This window comes from Gymnoscopelus microlampas (genome assembly GCF_963454915.1).
Source record: "Gymnoscopelus microlampas genome assembly, chromosome: 7".
NCBI classification, from domain to species: domain Eukaryota; kingdom Metazoa; phylum Chordata; class Actinopteri; order Myctophiformes; family Myctophidae; genus Gymnoscopelus; species Gymnoscopelus microlampas.
In genome coordinates this window covers 14,835,812-14,860,722 of record NC_139944.1, presented here as the reverse complement: position 1 = coordinate 14,860,722, position 24,911 = coordinate 14,835,812, and the positions used below count along the sequence as shown (strand labels likewise).

General features: G+C 41.5%; 2 protein-coding genes across 7 annotated transcripts in view; both read left to right on the top strand.

Annotated features, from left to right (window-relative positions):
• LOC311049237 (nuclear GTPase SLIP-GC-like) overlaps positions 1-4,992 on the top strand; it is a 28,852-nt gene extending 23,860 nt beyond the window's left edge. The window contains exons 20-24 of one of the 6 annotated variants that reach the window (XM_084062737.1): positions 1-111; positions 465-753; positions 1,570-1,717; positions 3,094-3,210; positions 4,486-4,992. In XM_084062737.1, the coding sequence (XP_083918863.1) occupies positions 1-111; positions 465-753; positions 1,570-1,717; positions 3,094-3,210; positions 4,486-4,739 (919 nt within the window). In that variant the 3' untranslated portion in view covers positions 4,740-4,992. Of the gene's footprint in view, positions 112-464; positions 754-1,569; positions 1,718-3,093; positions 3,211-4,450 lie in introns of all 6 variants that reach the window. The other 5 variants (XM_084062739.1, XM_084062738.1, XM_084062741.1 and 2 more) reach the window with 5 other exon arrangements.
• A 3,591-nt stretch (positions 4,993-8,583) lies between these two features.
• On the top strand, positions 8,584-13,948 carry LOC311048355 (uncharacterized protein). The gene is made up of 4 exons (XM_084061602.1): positions 8,584-8,676; positions 9,773-9,806; positions 10,659-10,773; positions 11,807-13,948. The coding sequence occupies exons 2-4, from the start codon at positions 9,774-9,776 to the stop codon at positions 11,977-11,979; spliced, it is 321 nt and encodes a 106-aa protein (XP_083917728.1). The 5' UTR covers positions 8,584-8,676; position 9,773; the 3' UTR covers positions 11,980-13,948.
• The last annotated feature ends 10,963 nt before the right edge of the window (positions 13,949-24,911 follow it).

The following is a 24,911-nucleotide window of genomic DNA, read 5'->3' as shown; positions in this document are numbered from 1 at the left end:
CATGAAGGAGAGCACAGACAGTCCCTCTCCCAGCTGTCTGTCCATGAAGAGTGATAATTCAATGAGTCCACCCAGCAACTTCAAAACACAGACTTCGTCTCCTGATCTGAGGTGAGGAAGCATGGTCTTTATTACTGAATAGTTTAACTTTAGAATATTGTTGCCGTAGGGTGGAAATGTCCAGATCATTTACTTTTCAGGACATTGGGGGGAAAAAAAACTAAATGTAAATGGATCCAATGTAAGCCTAGATATTATTTGGTTTACTTTCACTTAAAATTTAAAGCCAATCTACAAGCTTGCGACGTGTCACGACATTGTGAGCTTGTAGATACGCTATTTGAAAAAAAAACATTGAAATATGGACATTGAAATATGGAGATGGAAGGTTTCTAGTACCCAACATTGCCCCTCTCTCTCTCCATCAATTATTCACTCTCACCCTGTCTATAACACCCCCTCAGCTCCAGTGAGTTCATCTCCTATGTGCGGCATGCAGTCCAGTGCTGTAAGTGTTCTTCCATAATGAAGGACCCTGTCTCCATTCCCTGTGGACACAGTTACTGCAAGCATTGCATCAATACATACTGGAGCTCCACAGGAGACCACGTGTGTAAGAAGTGTAAGAAGAGTTACCCTGTCCGTCCTGAGCTCTCTGTTAATGAAGCCTTGTCCTCGGTGCTGAAAGCTCTCCAGCAGAGAGACTGTTCCACTTTCACACAGACTGGATCTGGGGATGAAAAGATGGAGGAGGTGAGAACAAAGTTTGCACATAGACGTCTGTTATTAGAACATTAATGTCTGCTGTGAAACAGTTTATTTTATTGTATTATATACTATACCAGCAATTCTCAACCTGTGTGCCGGGGCCTACTGGTGGGCCGTGAGGATATTACAAATCGGCCCCCAAATAATAGGCCAAAACACAAAGATGTTAATGAAAATATAACAGTAATATAAAAACAAATCATGTAAAAAAAGAAATAATCTTTAATTTAAAACAACGATGAGTTCATTGCGATACTGATAAATAGGAACTGACATTAGCGCCATTGATCCAAGTCAGAACATAATCGATTGATTGATCATTAAAATAAATAAATGTTCTGAAAATGTACATGGCCCACCCATATGACCACTAAGTGGTCAGATGGGTGGGCCGCGAACACTTTCAAGATTTTCAAGTGGGAACCTGATCCAGAAAAGGTTGACAACCAGTGTACTATATGGCAATACTAAACAATGTTTGGAAGTAGAGCTAAAAGAAAATGCAAACATGACTCAAATCTCAATGAATAGTCTCTTACCGTGTGAATATGTTCATATAAGCACAAAGATCACCAGCAAAATGTATTTTAGGTCATTTTTATTTTGCATTTTGGCAGAGCCTTCCTCAACATAAACATTTACGGACTATGCTGAGGAAGGCTCTGCCGTGCCACACCATCAAATGCTGGTGATGTTTGTGTTTTTTGGTAGAGCTAGTCTATCCTTTTGAATCACATCCATGTATGTGAAATTTAGATCAAATGCATAACTAAGTAACCTTGTGATCATAATTCATAAAAGGAACCAAGAGTGTCTGAGGAGCATCAGGAGAGTGCATATAAGAGGAGGAAGCTAGTGGCTGGTGAAGAGGAGGGTGAGATGTTCCAGGAGAAACACAATCTCAGACTAGAAAAAGTGCTCCTCGGAGCACAGGTCTCCGCCAGGTCAGGTAGGTTATTGTGGGCCAGCAAAGTGTTCAGAATTTGCCAATCAGGATATAATATAAAAAATCGGACCGAACCATCTTGATCACTTGACTATAGAGATAATGTGTACTGATGTGCATGATGTTTGGACAAAATGTGTAGGAGTAATATAAAAAATCGGCCTCCTGGTGGCGCTATAATAGGGCAATATTAAAAGGGTGGCGTTTGTTCTTCAATGTAGTGCAAATGTGCGTGCAAAGTTCCACCGCAATCGGACGCTGCGTTCATGATTTGCAGCATTTTGTTCAAAACGGGCCACTCCTGCAAACTTTAGATGTCAATGTTAGCCAATCAGGATGGAATATGAAAAATCAAACAGATCCATCTTGATCACATGACTATAGAGATCATGTATACCGATTTGCGTGAAATATGGATAAAATATGAAAGCTTAATCTCAAAATATGTGTTTTACAAAAGTCGGCCTCCTGGTGGCGCTATAAAAGGCTAATGTGAAAAATGCAGGGCAGATGTTTTTCCTTGGCCTCTAGGGAGTATGCCTGCAAAGTTTCACGCAGATCGGTGCAGTTACAGTTACAAACGCAAATTGGCCTTTCATAGCGCCACCATGTGGCTGATTTGAAAATGTTCAAGTGGCATTTCTTCCTCTGCCTAGTGGGAATGTGCGTGTGAAATTTCACGGAAATCGCAAGCTGCGTTCATGATTTGAGGCATTTAGTTCAAAATGGACCAATCCTGCAAACTTTGGAAGCCAACCTTAGCCAATCAGGATGGAATATGGAAAATCAGACAGATCCGTGTTGATCAAATGAATAGAGATACTGTGTACCGATTTGCGTGATGTTTGGATAAAATCTGTAGGAGTACGGTAAAAATAATGGGTTTTGCACAAATCGGCCTCCTGGTGGCGCTATAACAGGGCCATGTAAAAAAATTGGGGCAGAGGTTCTGAATTGGCATCCAGGGAGTGTGTGTGCAGAGTTTCGCAGTGACCGGGCCAACGGTGCCGGAGATTAGCTGTTCACAGACAGATGGACACACGGACACACACACGGACACACACACGGACACACGGACGGACGGACAAGGGGTAAAACATACTCTCTCGCCATGCCTTTCGGCCTGGCGGAGAACAAAAACAGCCAGACATTGTGAAAGATCACCTAACTTCTGAACAGATTAAAGGTGATATTGATAAAACATTTATGAACATTAATTCTAATATGCTAATAATGATAATATAGGGATTTCCATAGTTTCCATATCTACAAGTGAGGACCCCTTCCTTCCCCTACCCCATCATCAAAGCAAATAGCCTCAGACAAAGACACCCGCGTGAGAGGCTGCCAGAGTTAGTAACTTGAATTCTGTCCTGCAGTGTCATCAAGTCAGTATAAAAACCTCAGTGGAGGAGCTATTGAGATGGTCAGCCCTGCCAGCTCCCCAGTGCAACCACAACTGGACAAACCAGGAGACAGATGCCCACAGGCAAAGGGTGAGAACACAAAGACCATTCTCTATTGATCATTTACTCTACTTCCAATACAGAGCTGGAATAGACTCAGTTGTGAAAAGCTGATTGAATATTGGTGTAATCTTATAGGTAGTGAAACAGGCTTATTATCAACCAGCTGACTCATCATTATGTGCGCAAGCGCAAGAGACCTCCGACTTGCTCCAAATCTATTTCCGTCAGCCTCCAGCAGATTCAGTTCAGTTCCTGTGTAGTGCTCCTCACCCTCCCTTATCACCTGCTGATTGTTAGGGTAGCAAAGATAATTATTACACAAAAATAATAATAAATGCATTCACTCTCTCCTGATGAAATTGGCAACCAGCTATAAAATGAATGTTCTATTTATTAAAGAGTTGGAGAGACGGGTAGACCCCTGAACAAACACTCAAAATATGGAGGTCTAACTTTTCACAAAAAAAACGTTGTTTTAACCAAAAAAATATCACTTACACTACCTCTAATGTCAATGTATATTATATTATGAGATGATAGTCCTCCAATCAAACTTCAATACATGAAACGTTTCTTGCCAGCTGTTCTTCACACTATGTTTATATAGTCTGTAGTTACACATTTAACCATTTTAATGTCAATATACGTTATATGCTTATCTTGCTATATTGAAACACATGCAGCATACATTTCAATTAAACTTTGATTAGATCTTATTACGTTCACCAGTGATGAGCAACAAAACATTTCATCAATGGTGGTACTTTGGATTTCATGTTTTCTTATATATTTTTAATCGAGTACACTGCTATGTATGAAGTGTATGTCGATGATGTCACTTCCTGTGTAGGGATTCAACACTTTTCAAAACAATTTGGAAAATATCTTAAATACAATCTCACAAAGCATCATAAACATGCATGGGCTTAAGTGCTTCACATTCTGACTGTGACCCAGTTAGTTCTAATTCAAAACAGGGTCATGTACATAAAGCAAACTGAAATAGATCTAACATTCAGTTTATAAGACATTACGCTCCAATTGACATCCATACAGTTTTAGATTGTTTGTTGTCTTTTCCTATGATTATGACACGTAAACAGTAGGAACCAAAAACTAGTAGGCTATACCAATGCCTATATCAAATTCAAAATACGAAGATAAGCCTAAACAAATTCTTGCTAATATTGCAGTAACTGAGGGATGCAAAGTCGTATTTTAAAATATATAATGTTCAGAAACATGTTTAAATGTATTTCACCCACAGAGTCTCACCCACACCTCAATTTTCATTCCTCCTAGCTTCATCGAAGCACTTTGTTGACCAACACCGGCGTAAACTGATTGAGAGTGTGACCAATGTCGGATCCATCCTGGAAGTGCTTCATGAGAAGCAAGCCATCACCCAAGAGGCCTACGATAAAGTGGCGTTTAAAGACACCAATCAGGAAAAGATGAGAGAACTCTATCCATACCTGAAAACCAAAAAAGCCAAAGATATTTTCTTCAAAGGTCTTCAGGAGTATGAGAGCCTTCTTCTCGAGGAGCTGGAGTAAATGTCATTTACATAAGGCCAAAAATTGCACAAGACAATGTATCTTTTCAGGCCATGATGCTTTAATTGTTATATATCATTATCATGTATCCTCTTTCTATTTACAAGAGATCTACATTTTAATTCCATTGTAATTTTCACTTTTCATTATCCGGCTTCATCATGACCGCTCGTTGATACATTTACATTAGATTCATATGAGGTGCTCTTCAAGAGACAAAAAATGCGTTTGTATTCTGATTATATCGACTTTGTCCTCTTAAACTAAAAAATAAAAAAGATATTCAATCTTCAATCTTCATTCTTCAAATAAATAAATGAATAAGTTACTGACAAATGTTTTGTTCTTTAGAGCAATAATTTAAATAGGATTCACATAGGAGTCATATTAGATTCATAAAGCATTCATAGATTTAGCATTGTCTAGTACATGTAGCCTACTCCTGTATGCCCAACATGAATTCATATCAATTAACCCCAGACATCATGAAAACATTCAGCTGAGATTTTCCATGTCACGATTTGCTGATTTTAAACCTGTATCCTATGGTTCTATTGTGATTTACTTATACTCCGCATGATGCTCCTGTGAAGGGGGAACAGATTCATTTTTTCTTTCTTTATTTAATATACATTTTTATTAGGGAAATCAGTGCAAGGTTACAAAGGTACAGGTGCATATTCATGAATAATGATATCCCATATTTAAAAAAAATCTAAAGAAGAGAAACGATTATATATGTATAGTCATACAGGTGCTCACAGACCTACGTACAGCAGTAAAAAGAGAAATAAAATGACTGGGGAATGTCTACACTGTTGTCAGAAATGAGTTAAATAAGGCAGGTTTAAATAGGGATAACTTAAATTTAACAAAGAAAGAAAAAAAGAAAAGGAGAGAGAGGGAACAAAAAGAAAAGACAGAAAAGAGAAAAGAAAAACAGGGGAGGAACAGGGGAAGGGGTAGGAAGTTGAAGTAGGTAATAAATGGATCCCATTTATGGGAAAGCATTACGGAGTTGCCCTTTACAGAATATTTTATCTTTTCCAACTTAATATAGCACATTATATCCCTGAGCCACATGGAGGTGGATGGAGCTTTGGAAGACTTCCATAAAACTGGAATACAACGTCTCGCCCAGAGGGATGTAAAAGCTAATATATCTGATTGTGTGGAGTTGATCCGAGTGCAACAATCACTTGTGACCCCAAATATCGCTATTAGGGGGTTCGTCTGTATTTTGAAACCCAAAACCTTGGACAGGATATTGAAATAGTCACTCCAAAATGTATTAAGTTTGTTGGAGAAATAAAACATATGACACAGGTTACATGGTGAGGAGTGGCATCTTTCACATTGATCTACTATGGATGGGAACATTTTGGATAGTCTATAGTTTTGGAAAAGTGAACTCTGTGTAATACCTTAAACTGTATAAGTTCTAGCCTTGTGCTTGTACTTGATCGTATTTTGTGTACTGCTTCATCCCACCACTGATCTCTAAATTGTGTTAGGTGTGCTCCCAGCTCCTCTTCCCGAGCTGTTCGGGCCTTAACTACAGTACAGGGTGATCATCAAAGGTCATAAGTTTGTCATATATTTTAGAAACAAGTGATTCCTGATGGGGTTTAAAAGTCAGAAAGTCGTCCCAGCGCTGTTTGGGAGGTAGGGAGGGGTAACAAGGAAAAAGATCAGTAGCACTGTGTCTAACTTGAAAATAACGAAACAGCTGTGATGTAGGTAGGTTATAATCTGAAGTTAGATCTGAAAAACTATAAAAGGAACCATTTTTGTAAAGATCTCTGAAAAACGTAATGCCTTTGTTCTGCCAAAATGTGTAAGATGTATCAACCAGTGATGGGGGAATTGGTGGTTGCTCACTAAGGGCATCAGGATGGAAACTTAAAGTGCCGCCTGTATTGAAGCCAGATTTTAAGAGTGGATCGTACTACTGATTTGGCTGTAAAGGTGGAGGGATTGACTGGTAGTGAGGAGGTGAGTAGGGCCATTAGGGAGGATGAGAAACATGACTGTGCCTCCAGCCTGCACCATGGTAACTATGCGGAATGAAGCCAATAGGTTAATTTGTGAATATGAGATGACCAGTAGTAGAAAAGGAAATTTGGTAACGCAAGATCACCATTGAATTTAAATTGTTGGAGTAATGATTTTCTCACCCTGGGTGCCTTCCCATCCCACAAGAAGTTACTAACAGTTTGGTCCATTGTTTTGAGAAAACAAAAATAGACAAAAAGAATGGGACATTGAAAAAGAAAAAGAAATATAGGCAGAATATTCATTTTTACAACATTGATTTTAAAATCAGTTACAGAGGCAATGACTTCCACTTTTGTAGGTCTGCCTTGAGTTGGGCGATCATGGGAGTGAAGCATAAAGGGATGGTAGAGTACGGGGTTGTGTTGATCCCTAGGTATTTGAACCCTGACGGACTGAGTTTGAATGGAGGAACAGATTCTGACAGGGTTACACAATTGTGGCACTGGTTGTTTAATGTTGAGACATTATGTGTCCACCAGATGTCGCAAATGAACCACTAGGCTACTGTACATCATTTCCCAGCCTCTAGTAGACCTACAGCAGCTGGAATTAGAACTCCCGCCTCCCGCACAGTGAAAAGAAAAAAAGAAGGAAACAAAACTCTGCAGTCTGCGGTCGACCACCTGTAATCAAAATAAAACAGATTGCTACAGAGGGGTTCCAGGCGAGTGACAAAAAACAATTTAGATTTGTATCCTGGTCGAGCACCTCTATTGCAGTACTTACACTATATACATTAACAAAGTTACATAAGAACACATTTCCCACTCCAGGACGTCCAATAGTATCTGGGTACAATTCTATGTTGGAACCTTGACAAATTGTGTGGATGCTTACATTAACCCCTTCACTCAGAAACTACCATCATACTGTAGACTCATCAGACCTTATTGTCAAGCTATAAGACTATACTGCTAACATAGAGAAGACAATGCTATAGTAACATTTTATATTGAATCACTCTATACTAATATTCCACAATCTGGGGCTATTGAAGCCAAATAGCCAATACAAGCACTCTCTATGAGAGATTCCTTTTTTTTTTTTTTTAACTTTTTCCACACAGAACCAGGAGAGAGAGAACATGCATACAAACTGTCTCAATAGTGCCCCGTGCCAAACAGGACAATGTGGAAAGTGCTTTATAAGCCAGAGAGAAGTTAGTTGGAATGATATGGAGTTACATTTGTGTCTTTATTAACCAAACAAAAGAAAAACATTCGAGAGAGAAAAAATATAAACAGAGCAAAGAATAGTTTTGAATGAAAACAAAATAAAACAGCAAGCAAAAAATTATAATTAGTAAGCAAAGGAAATTATATAAACAGAACAAAAACATTTTTTTCATTAAAACAAATTAAAAACGCAATCAAAAAAAATATTTGCAAGCAAAAAAATATAAGATCTGAAAGAAAAGAAAAAATAATTGAGAGCAAAACTTCAAGATTAAAAAAATAAGGAAAAACTGTTTAAACTACATAAAACAAAATACTTAGTAAAATGTTTGGGTAATAAAATGTGTTGTGCTAAATAAAATGTTTTTAATGTTTTTTTTTCCTTGTTTGCCAATGAAAGTTTTTTTTTTCTGATTGCAAAACGTCTTCTCTCTCAAAACCTAAGTCTTTGGTCTCGATTTTTTTTTTCTCTCTCTCGGATTTTTTTGTGTGAGGGGTTGAAGTTCAGAAGGCGTGTCCTACGCTGAAAAGATGTAAGACACCTCTCCATTGGTCACTCGGAGTCTGAGTGACAGCTTGACAACTTCCTTAACCACCCCCCTCCCCCGGCCAACAACAACATTCTACTCCTGTCCAGTACATTTCTCCAGCTGTGGCAGATTTTTGTGGTGCGACACTTTGGCAGATAGTCAGTGGCTCAGTGCGTAAGTATTTTAACTTCCCTCCTTTTAACCTTTTCACATATTAGGCCTATGGCGACTTTATTTAATTGAATTATATAAGATAGTAATTTAAAATACATAATTGTGCTGCTAGTGGCCGTCACTCCGTGACTCGCGCGTCCAACGCCTATTGCCAGCCTGCAGCATGTCGTTGCATGTGTATTATGTAGCTACTCCAGTTACCAGGTCAATCATCCATAACGTTAGTTCATGCTCTTATTGTGATGTGCTGCAATTATTTTAGCGTTGTTTGATGCAACTGTTATCATTGAGTAAATGAAAAGTGCAGCTTAGTGTGCTAGGCTCTCAACTACGACGCATCCAAATAGGTACATTCTGACGTTTGCGTAACTGTTTATATATTGACATAATTGTTGTTCTGGGAACCCAAATGAGTATGAAACTTAAGCCAGGGGTCTTCAACGCTTTTCAGGCCAAGGACCCCCTAGCTCAGAGAGAGATGAAGCAGGGCCCCAATACATAGTGTATAAAATGAAGATTAAACTTGTTCATATATTTCATAGATAGCTTCATAGACTTGTTTGACAGACACTGTCATGTTGGATTCATGTTAATGTGTATTTTCAGACATTTAACCACTTCAGCCCTCAAATACTTAGTATTTGAGGGCTGAACTACTTAGTAAAGACCTTTCACTCTGTACTTGGTCTGCTTTTTTTCCCCCTCTACACCAAACATCTTTCCAAAAAATAGCAGATCTACAAGTTTGTAGTGCGAGGCGCTGTGAGCTTGTAGATCTGCTATTTTTGGCTAAAGTTCTCTTCAGTAGTAGGGAGGGATGCTAGGTTACGGTGACCCTGTTGAAGACCCCTGACTTAAGCATTCTATTTAGTCTCACCACACCGACGTGCTACTGTACACGGTACAGTAAAAGGGGAAACCACACCAATGTCCTAATTGACCGAAATGATAGTACCCAAGAAAAGTGTTTCTTAATCAAAATCAAAGCAGCCTAATCAAAAATATGAAAACAACACGGTACACATTCAGGCTCCTACAGCCTGTAGCCATGTATTATGGCCTCAATGACAATAACTTCTCCTTGTCTCCCTGGCAGAATGCAGAACCAACCATGCAGGCCACAGGCCCAGGTAAGGATAATTTGTTCACATTCACATACATTTGGTCACCTTGTGGTCATTGCGGGACAACAGAGACAAAATATTAAGTTGTTTTCCAGTGTTGTCCTGCGTTTGTGTGACTTGAACAATAAGAACAAATCAATGTTAAATCCAATCGATAACTGCAGAGTGGCGACAGTCTCTTTGAATGAGTGCATCTGCCAATTGTAAAAAAGTAGCATTGTTCTTCATAAATAGCCAATATTATTTAATAAAGACGGAATGCACTTGCCCATCGGGCAACCTGAAGGCAAACAACATTTGCCTGAACGTTTTATTAACTTGCCACGGGCAGTCGGGCAACCGTTAGTGTCAACCCCTGCTTGTGTTTGCCTTACTTACTGTGAATCACTCTTAAGAGTGTCTGCTAAATGCCTAAATTGTAATTGTACATTTTAAAATGGCTGTCATAAAATTTGATGTCTGTTATTCTTTTCCTTTTGTAAGGGCTCTTGTCCTACACATGCGCACTAAACACATACCAATGCTGCAACAGCTTCATGAAGGCCTTGAGGTTTACGACCTCATCAAGAGATAGCCAATGGAGTGTTGCAGTAAACATCATGCAAATCGTTACACATTATCTCTATAGTCAAGTGATCAAGACGGCTCCATCCGATTTTTCATATTCCATCCTTATTGGCGCATTCCCAACATTGCTGGCCCACAATAACCTACCTTACCTGGTGGAGACCTGTGCTCCGAGGAGCGCTTTTTCTAGTCTTGTATTATTTTGAATGCCTTAACATTTCCTCAAGTGCCAAGTGGTATTTTCATTGTTGGATCAAACTGTTGGGCTGTAATACTCTTTTGTTTTCTTAGGTGGACGTGCATTACATTGTGTCACACCTGGTCCCAGAAATGTCTCCACAAGGCTCGGCAAATCATGTGGAGGAGTCGAAGATCTTGGATAACTTCCAATATCTTTTACTTGAGGGTAGGTAAAACCTTCCATAAGACATTTTGATATTGGCTTAGGTCCTAAGCTAAGTCCAAGAAGTTTGGGAACCACTGGTGTAGGATCTCCTATACCTTAGGAGATCCTACACCAGTGGTTCCCAAACTTCTTGGGCTCAGGTCACCCGTGTAAATAAACTTTTCATCCACGGCACCCCTGAATTACATTGTTACTTTACAGCACCTTACATTTATGTCACATTATGGTATGTATTATTTAAATCCTCCCCCCTAAATTACAGTTTGTCACAAGGAAAACTGAGAGAATATCTGTTTCCATTACAGGACACATTGCAAATAACATTATACTTGACGTTTAACCACTTGAACCCTAGCATTCCTATTCTGAGGGGAACATTCACCAAAAATAGCAGATCTACAAGCTCACAACGCGTTGTGAGCTTGTAGATTGCTAATTTTGGTGAAGAGATTACGCACCAAGTACGGTGCACCTCAACTCCGTTTTATTAAGTGTAGAGGTTCTAAGTGTTAAACTGAAGTGATATTGATACATTCCAAACATTATCAAAGTATTTTGCGGCACCCCTGGACTTGGACCTGGGCGTCACGGCACCCACTTTGAGAAACCCTGTCCTACACTCATACAGCACATCATATGCCCAGATTTGAACCAATTTTAGAATCAGAATAGTCTTTGTCACAATGATCTTTATTGTCACATCACAGGTTTACAGGTGTAAAACAATGGGTGAAATGTGTTTTTGTGCAAGCTCCGTAGTATTTTGTTTATTTTCATAAAGGAAAAAGAAGTGGAGCCACTAACTAACCGGGTACAGGGCAAGCAATGTTCTCAAGTGATCGTAGTGTATCTTGTCAGTAGCACAACACAATTTCATTATCTGGATATCGGACTGTCAGACAAATAATACAGTTTCCGATCATAATCATATTTGGTCCGTTGTGTATTTTATTGGTGATTCTTGTGAATGAGTTGTTTAAGCTTTGAAACTTGTTACTTCAGATGTTGATTCTGATCTCTTGTCCTTTCTAAGATGTACAACCAGAAGATGCGGCTGAAGAAGAGAGACCCTCTGTGCCCATGGTGATGCAATGGCTGACTGGGCAGGGACACAGGCATTTGCTGGTGTCGGAGAGAAAGAAAATCAAAATAGTTGACCACAACTGTCTAGTCCACAGGCCACACTGTTTGTTATCCAATTGTTAGTGCTTGTAACACTTCCAACAGCCCACCTTGAAGATTACGAGTCTTTTAAGACCAACTTGCTTTCTGACATTAATGGTGCAAGCTTTGACAGAGTGTAACTTGTAAATAACTGTACATTGTCACTTTTTTACTCCAGTCCATTGTCAATTTTTACTTGTGTTAAGGATACAAACTTAAAAGTGAACTTGGACGATTATGAACCTAAATTGCACTGTCCTGATGTGAGGACATCATATACTATGACATTTGGATGACATCACAGCAGGAGGGGGTACATTGTTTAAAAATGTCAGCTGTGGTGTAGAAATGAAATGCAAAGAACACCCTCTTCATTTTTATAGTGTTCCAGGTCCAATTGTGGCTGCTTATTTATTTGTGTCATCACTTCCAATTTCACTTCTGTATCTTGACTGAGGTTTCTATCTTGATTGGATAAAATTGGCATCCCAACCTGAGAATGCATTTTCTGTTAGAGAGCCGGAGAGACATGTTACTGAACCCTCTAAAGCAATGAGTACGATCAGAATCTAGAGCTAGAGCTATTTAACACTTAATTTAACGAAAGAAAATCACTTACCCTCCCTAACTTTTGAAATGTTTGCACCTTTCAAGGGCACTGGCAGTGTAACACTGACATTGTAACTGTTTAAAAAAATACATCTTTAAAATCTTTTTCACTGAAAATGTAGTTGTATGAATACATGGTGTATGAATACATGGTGAATTGCTATCTGTTAATTTGACCTTCAAATGCAGTTTATGCTAATTATAGGAAAGTCAATGTTGGATAAATACATTTCTGCTCAATTTAGGCCTTGTCTGTGTATACTGAAATGCTGGTTGAGAATGCAAAAACAAAAAGTGCTTCTGCATACTAAGTTAGAACTGCATTTGTTAGGATTTAAGGTATTGTTGGCAGGTTGAAAATATGCATGTGGCATTTAAAGCTACAGTCCCAAATAATCTGTACTATTACCTTTTTAATTCAATGGGGCAAATGAAATCCAACCCAAGTCTACCACCAGGTTTCCCTAGGGTATGAGTTTCAGTGAGTGAGTCAGTAGTCTCTTGATGGGTATGTGGGTCCCTCACCTCTGCTCTTGTGATGCTGCCAGCGTAATTCAATAGCCTCACAGAAAACTATACCTTACCTTAACCTGACACTAACTAACCTATCATAAAAAAGTGACCCGCAGTGGATTCGAACCCTCAGGCCTTGGATGATGGATCATAAAGTAAGCGCACAATCAGACTAAACGTTTCCAAAGCAGTCTATCTGGAATGGGCCTGGCCAGTAGGCCAGTCACTTCAGCCTTGCCTTAATTAGAATAATGAATATAACATGAAATAATGTATAGCTTTATTTTATAACTTCAAGGGTTCCCAAACGTTTCAGGCTGTGACTCCCTAAAATAATCATATTTGAACTGGGGACCCCCCAAAATAATCATACTTGAACTGGGGACCACCCACCCTGACAAGCACTTGAAATTGTAGGAATTACATTTAGTTTTACTCGGTTCCACAGATAAATATTGTGAAAATAGCCAAACTACAAGCGCACTGCGCACAATGCCTTAAGAAGGTCTTAAAAGTCATTAAATTGTCACTTAAAAATATGTTACCCTGTATACACTTGGTATGTATAGGTTGGTTTGTTTACTGTTGAGAGAGAAAACTATGTTGCCCATTAAGCTAATCTGGGGACCGCCTCTGAGGGTCCCGGTCCCAAGTTTGGGAACCACTGGCCTACTATAACAATAACAACAATTTTAAATACAGATCACAAACTGTAAGTAGAACAGAAACCTAGCATTAGGGAATCATCTGAATTGCTAATAGCCTAAAATGCTCAATAGTGTAGCGCCCAGAGTTGGGATGGAGCTCTGACCTCAGTCCCAGAGGACCACAATGGAAACAAGCCTTTGTGTGTTATCCTTATAACATCATTGTAAAAATCGTACCTCTGTATCCTACTGTTAATAAAGTATTCCATAAATCTGTTTACTCAAACTGTTTACTGTACATATATACATATATTTATGTTTTGTTTTTATGATGTTTTGCATAGTAGTGTATATACTGTCTGTCATAAATGTCTCTATGAATTCAGTAGGAAGGACCCTAATGGAAACAAGTCATAGGCTTTCTTGGGTTTAAATCCTCTTAGCTGACCTTGCATTAAACTGTACTTTCATGTTTGTTTGTTTTTTTTGGCAAACTGCTAATATTTCAATCAATCAAAAAACAGTGCTGGCCGTAACACACCTCCATCCCTGCATTCAACAAACTACATAAGGAAGGGAGGCGCTGTCACTCAGACTCCGAGTGACCAATGGAGAGGTGTCTTACATCTTTTCAGCGTAGGACACGCCTTCTGAACTTCAACCCCTCACACAAAAAAATCCGAGAGAGAGAAAACAAGAAAGAATGACATAGATGTCATGATGGACAGCGCAGGACCCCCCCCCCCCCCCCCCAAAAAAAAGAAAATAGTTTTGGGGGTACAAAAGCATGGGATGAAAAAAAAAAAAAAAAAAAAAAAAGGAGGTCCGCGGTCGTCCCCCCCCCTTAGGGGTCCCTGGAGACCCTTGGGGGTCCCTGGAGGTGACCTACAGACACGGCGAAGGAAAACTGTAAAGCCACAGCCATGCGATGTTGCACATGAACTCTGCAGCCGCACTGAGCAGAGATGCTCATAGGCCTGCGTCCTGCGTCGCTGACGCACAATATTGTGAAAGGACGCATTCATGACACCGTCGTGCCGTCGTGGCGTCGTACTAGAGTTGTCACCAACAACAGAGAAAAATATAAAAACCAGAAAAAGTGCTCCTCGGAGCACAGGTCTCCGCCAGGTCAGGTAGGTTATTGTGGGCCAGCAATTTTCGGAATTCGCCAATCAGGATGGAATATAAAAAATTTGACAGATCCATCTTGATCACTTGACTATAGAGATCATGTGTACTGATTTGCATGTTTGGACAAAATTAAAAGTAATATAAAAAAGAAACATCTGCCTCCTGGTGGCGCTATAATAGGGCAATGTTAAAAGGGTGGCGTTTGTTCTTCAACGTAGTGCAAATGTGCGTGCAAAGTTCCACCACAATTGGACGCTGTGTTCATGATTTGCGGCATTTTGTTCAAAGCGGGCCACTCCTGCAAACTTTAGATGTCAATGTTAGCCAATCACGATGGAATATGAAATATCAAACAGATGCATCTTGATCACATGACTATAGAGATCATGTGTACCGATTTGCGTGAAATTTGGAAAAAATGTGAAGGCTTAATCTAAAAAAAAAAAAGTTTTACATAAGTCGGCCTCCTGGTGGCGCTATAAAAGGCTAATGTGAAAAATGCAGGGCAGATATTTTTCCTTGGCCTCTAGGGAGTATGTGTGCAAAGTTTCACGCAGATCGGTGCAGATAGTTAAAAACACAAATCTGCCTTTTATAGCGCCACCATGAGGCTGATTTGAACATTTTCAAATGGCATTTCTTCCTCGGCCTAGTGGGAACATGCGTGTTAAATTTCACATAAATCACAAGCTGCGTTCATGATTTGAGGCATTTAGTTCAAAATGGACCAATCCTGCAAACTTTGGAAGCCAACCTTAGCCAATCAGGATGGAATATGGAAAATCAGGCAGATCTGTGTTGATCACATGACTATAGAGATACTGTGCACCGATTTGCGTGATGTTTGGATAAAATCTGTAGGAGTACTGTCCAAAAATGTCTTTTGCACAAATCAGCCTCCTGGTGGCGCTATAAAAGGCCCATGTGAAAAATTTGGGGCAGAGGTTCTGCTCTGGCATCCAGGGAGTGTGTGTGCACAGTTTCACTGCGATCAAGCCAACGGTGCCAGAGATTAGCTGTTCACAGACACACGGACACACACACACACAGACACACGGACGGACAGGGGGTAAAGCATACTCTCTCGCCATGCCTTCGGCCTGGCGGAGACAATAATTTGCGATAAAATTATTAGTGCACGATAAGTATCGGCCCGATAATTATCGGTTCGATATCAGGAATTATGACGTCATCACGATAAAACCGATAACATTAATAATAGCTCCGATAATATATAATATTTGTCAACTGTGATCTGCATGGACTCTCAGTTAGACACCGTTGTACTGGAGAAGTATAACTCTCGGTTAGACACCGTTGCACTGGAGAAGTATAACTCTCGGTTAGACACCGTTGTACTGGAGAAGTATAACTCTCGGTTAGACACCGTTGTACTGGAGAAGTATAACTCTCGGTTAGACACCGTTGTACTGGAGAAGTATAACTCTCGGTTAGACACCGTTGTAGTGTTGTGCTAGTGGTGTGCTAGTTACTGAAAACCAGTGACTAGTTACCATTACTAGTTACTTGTCATGTAAAAGTAACTCAGTTACTTTACTAGTTACTTACACCAAAAAGTAATGCGTTACTGTGAAAAGTAACTTTGAAGTTACTTTAAAAAAGAAAGGGCTCCCATTATTGCCCTTATAGCCTTCATTTCAGTACTGTTATTGCATTGGAGAATAATACAATCTGTTGATCAACTTGACATGCATTTGCATCACTGAACTCTGCTAAGCAATGTGGTCAATACCAGGGGTTACGATATAGGATTGTAACCTGCTGGTCCCAATGTCCGGAATGAATCAAATGTATCAGACATCTGATAAAAAATACCGGTCATAACTATATTTAAGCATTAATTACAATTAAGCAGGTGCGTAAATACAGCCTAACACTTAGGCCTACAGCATTATATTTTGGATTGAGCTATTTGAACATGAACCATGATGAACGAGTAATATACACATTTTATATACAGTAGCAGGGTCATCTTGCACAAATACATTAATTACCTACACTTGTGCCTGGCAATGTCCTTCTCACCCATTGACTTGCATGTTAAATGATGGCGTTTCCCCTTAAAAAATAATCGATCATTTCAGGAGCAAGAGCTTAAAAATCTATTCTAAATCTAGTCAACAAGGCCTGCAGTAGGCTATGCACTGGACAAATATGCATGACATTATTTCAATACACTAAAAACCAGTGGTGGAAAGTAACTAAGTACATTTACTCAAGTACTGTACTTATAAGTACAATTTTGAGGTATCTGTACTTTACTTGAGTATTTCCAATTTCCAATACTTTTACTACTACTCCACTACATCTCAGAGGCAACTATTGTACTTTTACTCCACTACATGTATTTGAAAACTTTAGTTACTAGTTACTTTTCAGATATAAATTATGATATAATGAAACATACATTAACCACTTTAACCCTATTTTATACCTAGCCGGTCTACAAGCTCACAACGCGTCGCATCGCGACCCGTTGTGAGCTTGAAGATCTGCTATTTTCAAATATTTAGTACTTTTACTTTTGGTACTTTAAGTGCATTTTGATGCCAATACTTTTGTACTTTTAATAGGGAGTAATAGCCACGGATACACGACGGTCGACTGTCACGACCGTCATGGATGAACTTCAACCTAGTGTTTGCACTTTCTCCATTTATGACCCGTACATCTACATAAACGTTCATATTTCAAAGATAAAGTGCTTATCCCATGGCGACGGAGGTTACATGTATATATGGGCTCTCAAAAGTACCTGTATCATCCGTATTGTTCAATAAAAAGCATTTTAATCTGATCGGTGGCCATATGCTTTTAACAGAGTGACCCTATCGGTTGGTAGGTGTATTGCACTCGAATACATTATGAAAAAATGGCCACTAATCGGATTACAATGCTTTTCATTGAACAATAGTATAGTTCAGCTTGGGAAAAGCAGCCTTTAACGGGTTTGGGTACGTGGTTCATAATCACCATTGCGTTATCGTGGTTATCTCTCTCTCTCTCTCTCTCTCTCTCTCTCTCTCTCTCTCTCTCTCTCTCTCTGGACCTCACTGTCCATGAAAAGAATGTCGGGGACTCGGGGCTCCCGAAAATTATCTCGCAGAATCGCTGCTGCGCTGAAAATAGCAGATCTACAAGCTCACAACGAGTGATGGGACCTGTTGTGAGCTTGTAGATCTGCTATTTTCAAATAGCCAACGCAGCCATGCAGATCTGCAAGCCTAACCGAATGACTGTTAAAGCAGTTTGTTTAAATTACTTTATAAAATGTTATATTTTCACAGGGATTATTTATTAGTGTAGATATACATTTTGGAGTGGATATATGTGTCCAGATGCCTGTCAGACCGTCTGCTCCGCAGGTCTAGAATGGAATAAACGGGCGCAGCCAACGTCAACAATTGGTCTCGACCAGACGTGAGATCTCAGCGTAAAGTAGGATGAAGCCCACGTCAGGATATATTGATAAATGCCGAAAGGTGCGGTGATATCGCCGTACGTTCATTATTCGGGCTACACCGCGTTGATAAATGAGGGCCACTGTGCCTTAACTCCGCCAGACAGCTTTTTGTGTATTTACTATGAATATCGCCCCTATACTTAAGGCTGACAAATAACGTAATACACATCCATTCTCTCTCCACGTCCTGCGTGTCTGGAGGATGTTGGGTCTTTTGAGCAATTGAGCCAATGTGTATTCTCAGAATCCCATTTCACACTCGAGTGTGAAATGTGTCTGTCTGTGTCCCTCATTCACAGAACCGGTTTATTGACATAAGCGCACAATATAAACACCACACACATGTCCTGGCCTGAGTGGCCTCGTTCTCTTCATGTTTGATTCTTGAGACAGCAGAGAGGCAGCAATGGCACCAGCGTAAAAAAGTTTGTCCAGAGCAAACTCAGCGACGCGAGGACGCCTAAACGAACGGTCGCCTAAACCACTTTCAGGGCAAGCTGCTTCAGGCTGCAGCATCAGTCCTGCTTGGTAAAATAAAGGCTGAACTCAGTGGACATTGGACAATATTTTGCAATAGGCCTACTCGCGTATAAAGATTTCCCGCTTTCCAAACGGGAACTAGTTGCAGTTTGTATTCGATTCATGGAGGATGGAGGACTCATCAAAGAGCGGGCAGTGGAATTTATTGACACCGCGGATTTGACTGCACGGTGCATCACAAAGCGCTCCTAAAATAAACCTTTCCGAGCGCACTTTATGTACACTGCAATTCTCACTGGCTAAATGTAGTGCTTTGCACTCTGTAGCCTAACAAAGCATCCCTGGATATTAGCAATACATTGCCAGCTTTGTTTTTGTGTATCAAGTGGTCCCCCCCCCCTTTTTCTCTCTCATGTAGCCTACTGGTGCAGCGATATGCTTGTGGTTCAAGAAAGTACAAAATAAAAGTCTTTGAGTCGTTGTCATGGTTAATAATTTACCAATCATCTACCAACTATTGTAGGCTACCCGTGTCTAAGCTAAAACATAAACATGTAGGTCGCCTACATAGGCTACTTTGGTAAATAAATCTGGTTATTTGAAGAGGAGGTTATTCAACTCTCCAGCTGTCTATCTGCGACTCTCTCCCCCCCGCCGCCCCTTGCGCTTCAACTACATGCAAAAAGGCCGTTCGCAGCTCGCGATGCTTAAATGAAGAAATGTGCACAGAAAATCATCTAAAACTATGCTAAATAAACCCCAAATAAAAATCAAAAATAAAAGCGGGGCTTTATTGTGGCTTAAATAGATTCAAGTCAACACTTATTAATGTTTTGGTGCATTCTATAATTTAATACAAAATTCTGATGCCTCCATAGTCTATAGTCTACATGTCTACTCAGTGGTGGAAAGTAACTAAGTACATTTACTAAAGTACTGTACTTGAGTACAGTTTTGAGGTATTTGTACTTTACTTGAGTATTTCCAATTTACAATACTTTTACTTCTACTCCACTACATCTCAGAGGCAAATATTGCACTTTTACTCTACATTTAGTTGAAAACTTTAGTTACTAGTTACTTTTCAGATATAAACTATGATATAATGAAATATACATTAACCACTTTAGCCCTATTTCATACCTATAGACCAATTATTTGTTTACTAACATTGAGCCTGGACGCACAGGTGATTGTTTCACGCAATCAATTCCCAACCTGTTTCGGGGTGCACTGGTTTCAGCACACCCCAACCCCCTCTTGTGTGTGTTGGCTAGTGAGACGCGTCCTAACGAGACCTGATATAATGGGTTTCGTTGCGCGCATACTGGCTGCACGCAGCCAGTATGACGTCGTCTGTTAAGGGGTCTATAATATAGCAGATCTACAAGCTCACAACGCGTCGCATCGCGACGCCTTGTGAGCTTGTAGATCGGCTATTTTCAAATATTTGTAGATCGGCTATTTTCAAATATTTAGTACTTTTACTTTTGGTACTTTAAGTACATTTTGATGCCAATACTTTTGTACTTTTACTCAAGTACATTTTTAATTCTGGACTTTTACTTGTAACGGAGTATTTTTATATTGCAGTATTGGTACTTTTACTTAAGTAAAGAATTTGAGTACTTTTTCCACCACTGTGTCTACTTCTCTGCAGTGCCTGAGTGCCTGTGACAACAGGCAGCCGTTCCAAATTTTTCGGAGCAAAGAGGGGGCGTCTCCCTGCATGAATCCAAGTTGCAGCAACCAATCGGTGTTTGGAGCAAAGAGGGGGCGTCTCCCTGCATGAATCCAAGTTGCAGCAACCAATCGGTGGCAACCAGACCCTTTTTTAGCAAGCCGGCCCACTTTTTCCCACAAACAGAGAGTCCCTGACCAAATCACGCCCCGTTACGCCCCTTTTTCGCCTAAGCCACCTCCTCTCTTTATAAGCCTGCAGAGGTTACATCCCACATACCTCAGTTGCCTTTCATCTCTCTCCATAGAGGACAGCTCGCTTCGCTTGAGCTGTCCTAAAAAGAATCGAGACCAAAGACTTAGGTTTTGAGAGAGAAGACGTTTTGCAATCAGAAAAAAAAAACTTTCATTGGCAAACAAGGAAAAAAAACATTAAAAACATGTTATTTAGCACAACACATTTTATTACCCAAACATTTTACTAAGTATTTTGTTTTATGTAGTTTAAACAGTTTTCCTTATTTTTTTACTCTTGAATTTTAAAAGTTTTGTTCTCTATTATTTTTTCTTTTCTTTCAAGTCTTATATTTTTTTGCTTGCAAATACTTTTTTTGATTGCGTTTTTAATTTGTTTTAATGAAAAAAATGTTTTTGTTCTTTTTATATAATTTCCTTTGCTTACTAATTATAATTCTTTGCTTGCTGTTTTATTTTGTTTTCATTCAAAACTATTCTTTGCTCTGTTTATATTTTTTCTCTCTCAAATATTTTTCTTTTGTTTGGTTAATAAAGACACAAATGTAACTCCATAGAATGAGTACGGATGTACGAAAGCGAATAAGGGGCTTCTGGGTAGTTCTGACAGGGTATAAATAGCGCCAGGCAGATTGGTGAGTGGGCGGAGTAAAGTTGTGTTTCGCCGCCTCCTGAACATCTGTTGTTCCAACGCCATTTCACTAGGCGAAGAAACACACCTTTATGGAAAGTTTAACATTTTATTGAAAGAACAGAATGAATGAACAGAATGTAATTGAGGGAGGGGAAGAGGGTTCCGGGGAGGGTCGCCGACCCTGGAGTCTTTGGGGAGGAGGTCGTTAGCGTAGTCAGCACGGTACACGCGGACGGCCGACGGCGTAGTCAGCACGGCACTCCGGACCGATACCCCCCAAAAGAGACGACGAGAGCAACTACTAGACTAAGGGATTAGCCTGCTCTGTTTTGACGGGCCCCATAAAAACACAACAAAACTAGTCTAGACTGGGGAAGAAATTCGGAATGAGTGGGAATGGAGGATGGAAAGAAAGTAGCCGTTGTTGCTGTGTGGCAGGGCTAGAGAGGGAGGAGAGTTGATAACTCAGAGGCAGGAGCCTGTTGGAGTGGAACAGAGGTAGCCGTCTTTGCCGTGTGGCAGGGCTAGAAAAGGAGGAGAGTTGGAACCTCTGGGGCGGGAACATATTGGAATGGAATGAAACAGGCATAATGCTGGCATGATCTGACAAAGATATTGACATGATGCTGACATGAACTGGCAGGATACCGACCATGAAACAGACATGATGCTGGCATGATACTGACATGATACTTACGTGGAACTGACCATAATACAGACATAATGCTGGCAAAATGACGTGATTAGGCTAGGTACTGACGTGATACTGACGTGATACTGACGTGATAGTGACTATGATGCTGGCAAAATGCAGGGGTAACCGTCGTTGCCGTGTGGCAGGGCTAGAGTGGGGAGGGTGAAAGAATGGAGGGAGATGAGATGGAGGGTGAAGGGCGAGAGGATTGGGGGAGAGGGCAGCGTGAAGATGGGGAGAGAGGGGAGGGAGAGGATGGAGGGGAGAGAACGCTGTGGGCGCGAGCGTGCTGCAAGGGAGCTGTGGGAAGAGAGCTAGGGGCGAGCACACTGTGGAGAGCGCTGTAGTCAAGGGAGCGCTGTGGATAGCGCTCCCCCCGCTCCCGTGGATAGCGCTAACGATGTTCGTAGCTAAAGTGTTAGTAGCACCGGGCAGCAATGTCTGTGGACTGGAAGAAGCAATGTTAGTAGCACCACGCAGCAATGTCTGTGGACTCGAGGAAGCAATGTTAGTAGCACCACGCAGCAATGTCTGTGTGGAGGAAACGTGTTAGTAGCGCCACACAGCAATGTCTGTGGACTGGAGGAAGCAAAGTTAGTAGCGCCACGCAGCCATATCTGTGTGGAGGAAACGTGTTAGTAGCGCCACGCAGCCAAATCTGTGTGGAGGAAACATGTTAGTAGCGCCAAGCAGACATATCTGTGGAGGAAACAAAGTTAGTTTAGTTGAAGACATTGTAGTGATAGCAGTGGCAGCTAACCACGGGACCGATATTGATAGTATGTCGGGTATGAATGCTAGCAAGCTCGTGAATGGAGCGAGCGGCAGTGTTTAGGAAGGAAACAATGTTAGTTCGGTAGGAACATTGTAATAATAGCAGTAGCAGCTGTAGCCACGTGAGCAAAGTTGGTAGTATGTATAGTAAAAAGCTAGCAAGGGAGCATGAAGCTAGCATAGCTCATGAATGGAGGGAGCAGCAGAACAAGGGGGGGGGTGGATGGGGGGGAGGGGTTATTGAGGGGAGGACAGGAAAGGACAGGGGGGGGAGAGTGAGGCGATGCCACCGCTGGTTATGGCAACGGGGTTTGATTGGGTGGCATGCTCGAAAGTGAAGCGCGGGGGGGGGGGGGGGGGGGGGGGTGCGCTGGTGCCAGGTGTGGCCACGCCAGTGCTAGGGTTTTGGATGGTAGGAGAAATGGAGGGAAACTGAGGTGGATGTAGGGGTGGGTGGGGTGGGGGGGGATGAAAGTGCAGCCTGCAGTACGAGGGATGATGACGTAGACAAGACAGACATTGGGGGTGGGTGGCAGGCACAGGGTTAAAGATTGGAAATGTATTGGAGGAGTAGTAGTTGGAAAAGAATATATGTGGAGGCTAGGCAGGCGCAGCCCGGCCAGCCCCGGAGCGGCGAGTGACGTCATCCGGAGTTGCCGCGGTAGATTCGGGCGCGTGACGTCATCGGACCGCGACTGGCGCGACGAAGGCCCCGGTGTTGTTGTAGTGCCGGCGAGCGTTTCGGGGACGGTGGCGTTGCTGGCCGTCGGGGACGCCGAAGCTGCTCGGTGGTTGGTGGTGGCCTCCTTGCGGTTCGGCCCCGCTCCCGTTCCCAAGGAGTCGGGCGATGTTGTGTGGATGCGTGGGACCGACCTGAATGATGTCGCCGTTTGACTGGATGGTGGGATGATGGTAGACCGGCGTGAAAGTTGAGGTGTCTGGGGAAGCAGGATGCGGAGGTGCTGGGAGAAATGGGACGGCGGGACTGGGACTGGCTGGAAGAGGTAAGGTGCTCTAGATGCTCATGCTGAAACGTTATGAGCTTGAGTACGGATGTACGAAAGCGGTGACTGACAAGCTGCGCGTCCTACGCATACCTCTATGGTCCTACGGTACTGCCTCTGATTGGCGAGCTCCTACATGCTTGCATGACAATCACAACGCGGGGAGGCGGGACATGGGAAGTGGAGCAGAGTGTGAGAGAGGAAATTAAGCTTATTAAAAATGTTAAACGGCAGCGCCGATCCGAGCGCATTAATGCAGATTAACCGCGCGTTAGTATTGCTCTTTTTGGTACCTTTGGGAAATCTCTGCAACTTCTAAGCGACGAGCTATTAGCCCGAGACGAGACAGTGGTAATCGCGACTTTAAGAGAGGGTGCTTTGAGCGTCAAGGGACATGAAATAAACTATAGACTACTGTCTGTCCAAGGGCTCCAGCCTTGGAGGGAGCAGGACTCCCGCAGTCACCTCTGACCTCAAGGCCAACACTGCAACCAACACTGCAACTCTATAGAGCACAACAAACAAAAGGGCCCAATGCCCGGTTTGCACACGGCAGTCCAAATAGGACATTTCATATCCAGTTTACATGCACAATTCCCTGGAGAGACAACACTCCTTGCATGTCTCAAACACATGAACGGAACGGTACACACTAAACATTTTCCATTTCCCATGTATAACAACAAAAGTAAACCAGCACACTGTAAAAACAATAACACACCAAACAGGCTTACCACTCTTCAAGTTGGCACTGAAACAAACCTCCTCCTCCTCTCACAACACAGTAACCAGGATGGTGTTGTGAGGGCCCACAGATTGGCAGCCTCCTACCTGCCTGTTCAGAAAGGCCTTATACCTGTGTCACGTATGACATCATATAATCTATGCCTCCCTCTAGGGGCTACATTGAGATTATTAAATTCGCTTTGGTCATTTCTAGCACAGGGAACCACCGAGTGGTGCTCGCCGTGACAGAGTGTCCTATGACGGGCTCATGGAGAGCAGCGTGGGGGGGAGCAACCAGACGTCCCGTTCAGTTATTTAGCAGCTTGTTTATAAACATTCTGTA